Source organism: Ciconia boyciana, chromosome 8 (assembly GCF_034638445.1).
Source record: "Ciconia boyciana chromosome 8, ASM3463844v1, whole genome shotgun sequence".
NCBI lineage: Eukaryota > Metazoa > Chordata > Aves > Ciconiiformes > Ciconiidae > Ciconia > Ciconia boyciana.
This window is the reverse complement of record NC_132941.1, coordinates 23588686-23598855: the sequence shown is the minus strand read 5'-3', so window position 1 is coordinate 23598855 and position 10170 is coordinate 23588686. Positions and strand designations below refer to the sequence as shown.

The 10170-nt window shown below is 62.3% G+C and overlaps 1 protein-coding gene across 11 annotated transcripts; it reads left to right on the top strand.

The window, feature by feature from the left end:
* Nucleotides 1-961: 961 nt before the first annotated feature.
* PARP6 (poly(ADP-ribose) polymerase family member 6) lies at nt 962-8731 on the top strand. Of its 11 annotated transcripts, none has more exons than XM_072869731.1 (22): nt 962-1096; nt 1970-2047; nt 2196-2290; nt 3007-3067; nt 3199-3289; nt 3378-3444; nt 3716-3865; nt 4108-4261; nt 4678-4731; nt 4938-5033; nt 5120-5212; nt 5288-5413; nt 5518-5583; nt 5732-5799; nt 6061-6109; nt 6773-6882; nt 6971-7043; nt 7209-7278; nt 7645-7724; nt 7842-7905; nt 8066-8150; nt 8233-8731. In XM_072869731.1, the coding sequence occupies exons 1-22, from the start codon at nt 1094-1096 to the stop codon at nt 8333-8335; spliced, it is 1836 nt and encodes a 611-aa protein (XP_072725832.1). In that variant the 5' UTR covers nt 962-1093; the 3' UTR covers nt 8336-8731. The 11 variants fall into 11 exon arrangements, 10 of the variants coding, with proteins under 10 accessions (XP_072725832.1, XP_072725830.1, XP_072725828.1 ...); XM_072869729.1 differs by having other exon boundaries at nt 6770-6882; XM_072869727.1 differs by having other exon boundaries at nt 6061-6133; nt 6770-6882.
* Nucleotides 8732-10170: the final 1439 nt, after the last annotated feature.

The window sequence follows — 10170 nt, the reverse complement described above, 5'->3', positions numbered from 1 at the left end:
GGGGCGCTGGTGGGCCCTAAGGGCTGGGGTCAGGGTTTGTCTCTCCGGGACGGGCAGCGGCGCTGGGCGTTTTGAGGTGGTGTTGGAGGGTCCTGAGCCTCTAACTGACTCCCCGGGGATGCTGGGGACCCTGGGCTGGGGACACTGGGGACTCAGTATGGATGCTTTGCACTGGGACAGTGAGGACGCTGTGCTGAGACCATGGGAACATGAGGCTGGAGATGTTGGGGACCCTGGGCTGGGGACAATGGGGACCCTGTGATGGGGACATTGGAGACCCCATGCTGGGACCATGGGGACACCGTGCCAGCCATGTGGGGACCCAACATGGCCACCTTGTGCCAGGGCCATGGGTATTCTATGCTGGGGACACTGGGGACCCTGTGCTGGGGACTGTGGGGACCCTGTGATGGGGATCCATGGTGACCCTGGGCTGGGGCCTGGCAACACTGGGGTCTCTGGGCTGGGGACCCTGTGCTGGAGACATTGAGGATCCTGTCCTAGCACCATGGAGACCTTTTCTGGGGACATTGGGGACCCATCACAGCTGCTCTGCGCTGGGACCATGGTGACCCTTGTGCTTGGGACACTGGGGACTCCACACCATTGGCACAGGGACCTGCCATGCACACCCTGTGCTGAGCCATTGGGACACTGTGCCAGTGATGTGGGGACCCAAAATGGCCACCCTGTGCTGGGACCATGGTGACCCTGAGCTGGGGACACTGGGGACCCTGTGCTGGGCCATGGGGACACTGTGCCAGCCATGTGGGGACCCAACATGGCCACCTGATGGGGGACCCTGGGCTGGCGACTGTGGGGACCCCCAGTCGGGGCCATGGGGACCACAGGGACCCTGTGCTGGGGACACTGGGGACCCCCACCATCATGGCTGCCCCAGTCCCGGGGGCTCCAGTGGCCTGCCGGGGGGTACCGGGCGGGGGGGGTCCCCCACAGGTGACGTCAGCGGCGGCGTTGCCGGGTGACGGTGGTGGCGCCCGGGCCTGCGGTGGGGCCTGACGTCAAGGCCCGATGGCCGCCCGCCCGCCCAGCAGCATGGAGGCGGTGGCAGGCCCGGCCGGCCGCCGCTGAGATGGTGAGGGGGGTCCCGCTGGCCGGGGGGGACACAGGGGGATGGGGACACCCCCTACACGGCCCGGCGGAGGGAGCAGGCCCCAGGGATGGGGGGGCCTGGGGAGGGCGGCAGGACGGGGCCTGCTTGGGCGGGGGCGGGAGGGGGAGCTGGGCCCCGGCGTCCCTGTGTGTCCCCGTGTTCCCCGGCAAGGGAAGGGCTGACGGGGGTGCCCCCCCCCCCTCCCGATCGGCCGGGGCCCCCCCGGCGGCTCCGTGCGCGGCCCCCACCTGCTGTCCCCATCCCACTGCCCCCTACCCACTGCCACCATTCTGCTCCTCCCAACCTGCCCCCCAATCTGCTCCCCCATCCCGCTGCCCCCATCCTATTCTCCCCATGCCACTGCCCCCCAATCTGCTGCCCCCATCCTGCTCCCCCAACCCACTGCCCCCATCCTGCTGCCCCCATCCTATTTCCCCCAACCTCCTGCCCCCCAACCCAATGCCCCCAAAATGCTTCCCCCATCTCATTTCCCTCAGCCGACTCCCCCCCCAACCTGCTCTCCTACCCTGCCGCCCCCCTTCTGCTGCCCCCATCTTGCTGCCCCCATCCTGCTCCCCAAACCCCTCCAACTGGCTCCCCCATCCTGCTGCCCCATCCCCCTGCCCCCTATCCTGCTGCTCCCCAACCTGTTCCCCCAACCCACTCCCCTGAGCCTGCTCCTCCCCAGCCTGCTCCCTCCTAATTCACTCTCCCCTAATCTGCTCCCCCAACCCTCTCCCCCCAACCTACTCCCTCCAACCCTCTCCCCCATAACCTGCTCCCCCAACCTTCTCCCCCATCCCCTCAACCCTCTGCCCCCCCTAATCTGCTGCCCTCCAACCCTCTGCCCCCCAGGATCTCAAGGGCCAGTACTGGACGGACGATGACTCCGACGGGGACAATGAATCTGAGGAGTTCCTTTACGGCGTCCAGGTAAGCACCGCAGGTGTCAGGTCCAATGGGTACCAGGTCACATGGGTGCCATGGGGGGGCTCAGGGACCCCAAACCTGTGCCCAGTCCCAAGTGCAGGCCTGTGGGGGGGCTCCAGGTCTGATGGTGCTGTGGGGTGCCGTGCCACAGGGGACCTGCGCTGCCGACCTGTACCGTCACCCGCAGCTGGATGCCGACATTGAGGCCGTGAAGGAGATCTACAGCGAGAATGCCGTGGCTGTCAGGTGGGTGCGCCTGCCAGCCCCCGCAACCAGCTGTGCCATCCCCGGGTACCCAGCTGTGCCATCCCCAGGGCACCCAGACATGGCATTTCCAGGACACCCAGCTGTGGCAACCCCGAGCACCCAGCTGTGCCATAGCCAGGGCACCCGGCTGTGGCATCCCGAGGCACCCATCCATGCCATCTCCGGGGCACTTGGCCGTGATATCCCTGGGCACTCGGCTGTGCCATACCTCGGACACCCAGCCATGGCATCACTGGGGCACCTGACTGTACTGTCCCTGGGGTACCCAGCCTTACCATCCCCAGGGCACCTGGCCATGGCATCCCCAGGGCACCCGGCTGTGGCATCCTCAGGGACCCAGCTGTGCCATTCCTGCACATCCAGCTGTGCCAACTCTGTGGCACCCAGCTATAGCATCCCTGGACACCTGGCCGTGCCATCCCTGGGGCACCCAGCTGTGCCATCCCCAGGGCACCTGGCCGTGCCATCCCCTGAGCACCCAGCCATGCCGTCCCCGGGCTCTCATCCACAGTCCAGGCACTCTCCCTGTGCCATCCTGGTCTCAGAGGTTCACACACTTGATACATGGGGAGCTACATGTGCCCATCACTGCCCCACAAGCCCTCCCACCCTGGCATGGTGGGCACCAGGCAGCGGTTCCGGCACCATGCCAGCCTCATCCCATCCCCCCGCCATGGCGCCATGTGTCTTCACAGGGAGTACGGGACGATCGACGACGTGGACATTGACCTACATGTGAACATCAGCTTCCTCGATGTGAGTCCCTAGGGTGTCCCCACCGGCCTTGGCACGGGGAGGCGGGGGACACGTGCCCAGGGGGTCCCTGAATTTCCCTCCCTGGCTGAAGCTCCCCACGGCTGTGCTGAATCGCAGCTCTCCCTTGGCAGGAGGAGGTGGCGACGGCGTGGAAGGTGCTGCGGACGGAGCCCATCGTCCTCCGCCTGCGCTTCTCCCTCTCCCAGTACCTCGATGGCCCCGGTGAGTGGGGACAGGCAGGACACAGTGTCCCCCCATGCCCTCAGGACAGGGACAGAGGTGGCACCGACAGCTTGTCCTCTCTCTGCAGAACCATCCATTGAGGTTTTCCAGCCATCCAACAAGGAGGGCTTCGGGCTGGGTCTGCAGCTGAAGAAGTAAGAGTTGAAACACAATGGGCATCCAAGGGTGGTGGGTAAGGTGGGCCATGGGGTCACCATTTTGCCCCAAAACTCACCAGGTGCCACATGTTCCCATGCCACCACCTTTTACTTGCCACACAGCCCCGTGACGGGCACACCACCAGTTTTGGGTGGGGAAGAGGAGGAGCTGGGTGGCATGGACCACCCATGCACCAGGCTCAGTGGGGACCAAAGCACCCATGGGTGCTGGCACCCTGCTTGGGCACCCATGCCACCTCTCTGCCAGGATCCTGGGCATGTTCACGTCCCAGCAATGGAAACATCTCAGCAATGATTTCCTGAAGACCCAGCAGGAGAAGCGGCACAGTTGGTTCAAGACGAGCGGCACCATCAAGAAGTTTCGTGCTGGCCTCAGCATCTTCTCCCCCATGCCCAAGTAAGACCCCCGATGGTGTCCCCAAGGGACCAACCCTCTGTCCCCTCACCCTGGGTGGCTGGGGACCTGGCACCATGCCTCAGTTTCCCCACTCACCCCTTGGACACTGCTGCTCCCTACCAGAGCCCAAGGAGGTGAAGGTTGCTCCCAAAAACCAGCTGAAGGGTGAATTCAGTGCCAGGTGATGGAGGAGTAGGGGACGGTGACAAACCGGGGAGCTCAGGGGGATTCTGTGCCTGCAGGTCTCCCAGCTTTCCCGTCATCCAAGATTCGGTGCTGAAGGGCAAACTGGGCATCCCCGAGGCTCGCGTAAACCGCCTGATGAACCGCTCTGTCTCCTGTACGGTGAAGAACCCCAAGGTGGAAGTTTTCGGCTACCCCCCCGCCAGCACCCAGGCAGGTGTTGCCCCCTTCAACATCCTGGTGGGTGCCTCCCCGCCTCGGGGTTTGCTTTCCTCTCCTTTCCCTTCCTGGATTCCTGGGGGTTGCTGCGGGGTCAGATCACTTGTCCTGGGGTGGTGGGACCCCCTTGGGTTGGGGGGAGCCCCTGCAGGGCTTTGTCCCCTGCACCTTGTCCCCAGCACCCTTGGGTGCTGGTGGGCAAGCTGGGACACCGGCCATGGGGTGCTGTGGGGTTTTAGCACCCTCTTGGTGCCATGTCCCCAATGCAGCTGCATCCCTGGGAGGGTGTTGGTATGTAAGGGGTCCTGCTGTGGCAGGGGGGATGTTTGGGGCTGCTGGTGCTGCGCAGAGGTGGGGGTGCATGGGGGAAAGGGGATAACGCAGCTGGCTCTGCTCTGGCTCTGTCGCAGGTCGGCGGCCACTGCAAGAACGTCCCTACACTGGAGTATGGCTTCCTCGTCCAGGTGAGTGTCATGCATCCAGCTCATCCCCATCCCATTGCCTGGAGCATCCTCCCCCCCTGTCCCATGTCCCACTCACCCCCATCCCACTGCCTACAGCATCCTCCCCACTCATCCCACATCCCACTCAGCCCCATCTGGCTTCCCAGAGCATCCTCCCGAGCACCATGGCCACCACAGGGGCTGACTCCCACCATCCTCTCCTTCAGATCATGAAGTACGCGGAGCAGCGGATCCCGACGCTCAATGAGTACTGTGTGGTGTGTGATGAGCAGCATGTCTTCCAGAATGGCTCCATGCTCAAGGTGCAGGGACAGGGACCAGGCGGGTGTGGGCTGCCATCCCCTGTCACCATCCCTGACCCTCCCCACGGCTCCTGTCCCCTCCGCAGCCAGCGGTGTGCACCCGGGAGCTCTGCGTCTTCTCCTTCTACACCCTGGGCGTCATGTCCGGTGCGGCAGAGGAGGTGGCCACAGGCGCCGAGGTAGGGGTGTGCGTGGCGGGTGACCACGGCATCACCTCAGGGTTCTGTCCCTTCACCCCATGCTCTGTCCCCAAGGTAGTGGACCTGCTGGTGGCCATGTGCCGCGCTGCCCTGGAGTCTCCCCGCAAGAGCATCATCTTCGAACCTTACCCTTCCGTGGTAGACCCCAACGACCCCAAAACACTTGCCTTCAACCCCAAGGTAAGTGCCGGGGGGGCAATGCTCCGCCATGCCAGGGATTGATGGGGCTGGGGGGAGCCCTGAGGACCCCTCCGACGACCACCTCTCTCCTGCCCCACACGTAGAAGAAGAATTACGAGCGGCTGCAGAAGGCCCTGGACAGCGTGATGTCCATCCGGGAGATGACCCAGGTATGCCGGCATGGCCCCGCACCACCCATGGCCCTGTGTGAGACACCCCCCCCGGTGCAGGATCCTTCACCAGGAGTGCCAATCTCCATCCGCCCACAGTAGGGTGGGTGCCAGGGGACCCACCCACACCCCCTCTCTCCTCTGCCAGGGGTCCTACCTGGAGATCAAGAAGCAGATGGACAAGCTGGACCCCCTGGCCCATCCCCTCCTGCAGTGGTAAGGCCGAGGGTGCTGTGGCCCCGTCCTGCTGCCCCATGTCCCTCCCCCCTGCCTTACATCCCCCAGGACAGTGGATGGGGTGGGAGCAGCCAGGCATCCCCGGCACAACCCCCTCGGCCCCTTTCTCCTGGGGGGTCACAACCGTCCACCAGCCTCAGGGCGGGTTCTGGCACAGTTCCTGGCTCGGCCCCGCTCCCTGGGGAGCGTGGGACCATGCTGTCTGACCTTCCTCCTCCTCTTCCTCTTCCTCTTCCCAAGGATAATCTCCAGCAACAGATCCCACATCGTCAAGCTGCCCCTCAGCAGGGTAAGGGGCCTGGCCAGGCTCCAGGTGGGGTGCGGGTGCAGCATGCAGGATGGAGGGTATGGAATGTGGGATGTGGGATATAGGACGTGGGATGGAGGATATGGGATGCAGGACATAGAGTATGGGATGCAGGATGGAGGATATGGGAGGTGGGATGTAGGATACGGGATACAGGGTGCAGGCTATAGGATGTGGGACGTAGGATATGGAAGGTGGGACGTAGGATATGCGATGCGGGAATGTAGGGTATGGGATGTGGGATGTAGGATATGGGTTGTGGGATGTAGGGTATGGCATGCAGGTCATAGGGTATGGGGTGTGGGCTGTGGGATGGAGGATGTGGGATGCAGGATGAGGGATGTAAGGATATGGGGTGGGCGATATAAGGGTCTGGGATGTAGAATGCAGCCTTTGGGATGGGGTCTGCAGCCTGTGAGACGTGGAAGGCAGGATATGGGATATAGGATGGAGGATATTTGATGTGCTCTGTGGGATGTGGGACAAGAGACGAGGGATGCCATGGACCCTCCTGGCAAGCTTGGGATGGCCAAAGCAGGGCTGGGACGGGCACAGGGACAGACTGCCGTGCATGATCTCTGTCTGTCTGCCTGTCCTCTCTCCCCGCTCGCACCACCTTTGCTCTTCCCTTTCCCCTGGTAGCAGCTGAAGTTCATGCACACCTCCCACCAGTTCCTCCTGCTCAGCAGCCCCCCGGCCAAGGAAGCCCGGTTCCGCACCGCCAAGAAACTCTACGGCAGCACCTTCGCATTCCAGTGAGTTGCTGGGGGGTGGTGGGAGCCCCCCAAGTGGGCACCGTGAGGCAGGGTGCTGTGGGGCTGATGTGGGGCTGGCTTTTTCCAGCGGCTCTCACATTGAGAACTGGCACTCCATCCTCCGCAACGGGCTAGTCAACGCTTCCTACACCAAACTGCAGGTAATGCTCCCCTGTGCCCGACCCCCACCTTCAGGGCAGGCAGGCAGGCAGGGAGGGATGCAGGCAGCTGGAGATATGCTGCCTGCAGAGGCTGGGCTGCCTCCACCACCATGCCCAAGCTGTCGGGGTGACCCCGCATCGCTCACCCTGGTGTTTTCCCGCAAGCTGCATGGAGCAGCCTATGGCAAGGGCATCTATCTGAGCCCCATCTCCAGTATTTCCTTTGGATACTCAGGTAAGAGGCTGCCTGCACTGCCCAGTCCTGCCTGCGCTCCCATCCCCACTCCTTGCATGGGCCCCGGGGTGTTCAGCATTGTGCTGGCTGGAGGAGCCGTGTGGGAGCGGGCAGTGTCCTGCATCCTTCCCACCTGCACTGGCCTCTTTGCAGCCAGGTTGAGGCTTTCCAATGTGCAAGGGAATTAAAACCCCAACATTTTCTAGGCTCTGAAAACCACTGCACCCACTTTTGGGGGGTTCCCAGGGTTTGGCTGCAGGGCGGGAGCACCCACTGTGGCCGTCCCCCTCTGTGGCATGTGTCCCTGTGTCACCCCAGGGGTGCTCACTGCCCAGGAGTGATGGCTACCACCTCGCTTCTCTGCAGGGATGGGGAAAGGGCAGCACCGGATGCCTTCAAAGGATGAGCTGGTGCAGAGGTACAACCGGATGAACACCATCCCCCAGGTGACAGGCTGGGGGACACCGTGGGAGGATGGGGACAGGGGCACAGCACCCACGGGTGCTGGGGATGGGGCAAGCCGAGCCTGGCCGGGGCAGTAACGCTGGTTGCTTTCTCCACAGACCCGCTCCATCCAGTCCCGCTTCCTCCAGAGCCGCAACCTGAACTGCATCGCGCTTTGCGAAGGTGTGAGGACACGTGGGGGGGGGTGGAGAGGGGTGGCCGGGCAGCACCCACATCCCTGGCTGACCCAGTGGGTGGAGAAGGGAGGGAGTGAGGGTCCCCACTACAGGCTGCACCCAGCGGGGACCTCCGTCCCCTATCCGACAGCCCCTTCCCCCGGCAGTCATCACCTCCAAGGACCTGCAGAAACATGGCAACATCTGGGTCTGCCCCGTCTCGGACCACGTCTGCACCCGCTTCTTCTTTGTGTGAGTCCTGGCTGCACCCACCTCACTGGCACTCATGGGACACCCACGGGACACCCCCTTACCCCCCCTTCTCCCCTTCCAGGTACGAAGATGGCCAAGTGGGAGACGCCAATATCAATACTCAGGACCCCAAAATCCAGAAGGAGATCATGCGTGTGATCGGGACTCAGGTGTACACAAACTGAGCGGTGGCGGGGATTCCCCGGGGTGCCAAGCGAAGACCCCGGGTGAGGCTGGGGAAGGATGAGTGGGTTTTGAGCCTCCCAGGCAGGGCAGAGACCAGGACCGATGCTGGCAGCTCCACCCTGTACATAGGCATCAAGCATCCAGTGAGCACCAGGCGGGTTTAGTGGTCCCTTGTCCCCTCCCTGTCCCATCCCCCAGCGTCCCCGACCCTGTGGCATTGTGGAGAAGGAGCTGCAGGGGCTGGCGTGGCCAGTGGCCGCCCCTCCTGGCATTGGCAGTGACGGCGTTTTTATCGACGAGAAACCGAAGCAAAAAAAACCAAACCACCAAAACAGACCCAAAAAACACAGGAAAAAAAAAAGAGAAAAGGAATCTGTGTCGGTGTAGTTAAAGTATTTAAACAGCCTGGGGGTGTGGGGAGGGGATGGGATGGTGGGGAAGGGATGGGAGTGTGGGGAAGGGAGGGGAAAGAGGGAAAGAGATGGGGCTGCGGGGAAGGGATTAGGGCCACAGGGAAAGGGTTGTAGGGAATTGATGGCGCTTTGGGAAAAGGACGGGGCCACGAGGAGAGAATCACACCACGGCAAAGGGATTGTGCTACAGAGCAGGAACCACACCACAGAGAAGGGATTGTGCCTCAGGGATGGGACCACACCGAGGGGACGGTGCCACAGCAGAGACATGCAAAACGAGAAGGAAACCTCCCAGGCACTGCACTTTATTTCAGCCCAAGCCAATCCCCATAACTACACAGATACAGAGTTGGCACCAGCACAGCTGTGTCCCGCTATGCCCAAATCCGAATGAAAACCCATGGGAGAAGTCCTGGAGGCTGCCAGGGCTCAGCACAAGGACCCCCGGGAGGTGGAGGGGGGCTGGCAGAGGCAGCTGGGTACTGAGGTTCCCCACAGTCCTGTGGCTCTCCAGGTCAGTCATGGAGAGCACGAGGCCACAGCAGTAAAATATCAGCCCTTAAGAGACAGCAGCTCCTGCAGCATCAGCCCAAAGCTGCCTGGGGGCACCGGCCAGTCCTGCAGGGACGCAGGTTTCCATCGCCAGGGGTTCAAGGGTCCAAGGGATTTAAAATAATAAATACCCCAAACCAGCCCTTTGCCACCCCACCGGAGATGTGGGTGTTATTTTCAACCAGGATTTATCAAGAGAATTAAGAATCAACTTTAAAAATATCCTGGTTTAGGTACAGTCACTGTCTGAGACCAGACAGGTTCGTCACACCGGTGGGTGCACTCTCAGCATCACCTCTGCAGTGTCCCCTGCTCTCAGAGGCTGATGGAGGGACACCAACATCCATCCACCACTGCTCATCTTGCGCCGGCTGCTCAATGTCCCCAAGGCCACCCAAACCTGGGCAGGGGGGACGCTGGGTAGGTGGCTGTCCCCACAACACCCACCCTGCCAGCCACCCCATTTTTTTTTGCTTAAATTTGTGGGGTTTGGGTTTCCCTCCCCTTAAATAAAAAATAAATCAAGCCACTTTCCCACAATCACTCAAGTCACTCGTCTGGGGGTGCGGCCAAAAAGGGACATCCCAGGGAACATGCTAACATCCTCCAGAAGCTCCCCCATCGTTCAGAAACAGCAAAACAACAGGGGATGGGTCCTGCCCCGGTCCCCTCCGCAGCTGGGGTTAATTCCTCCAGAAAACGGTAATTCCTGGAAAAAAAGGCAAATAAAGGGAGAGGCCCATGCTCCTCTCCCAGCTTCACCAAATTCCCGGTGGATGCTTCAGCCCGGCTGGAGTCGAGCTGGTCAAAAAGGGGTCCCTGGCGTTGTCTTCTCGGGGGAATTTGGGTGGTGGGAGGCAGCAGCAATT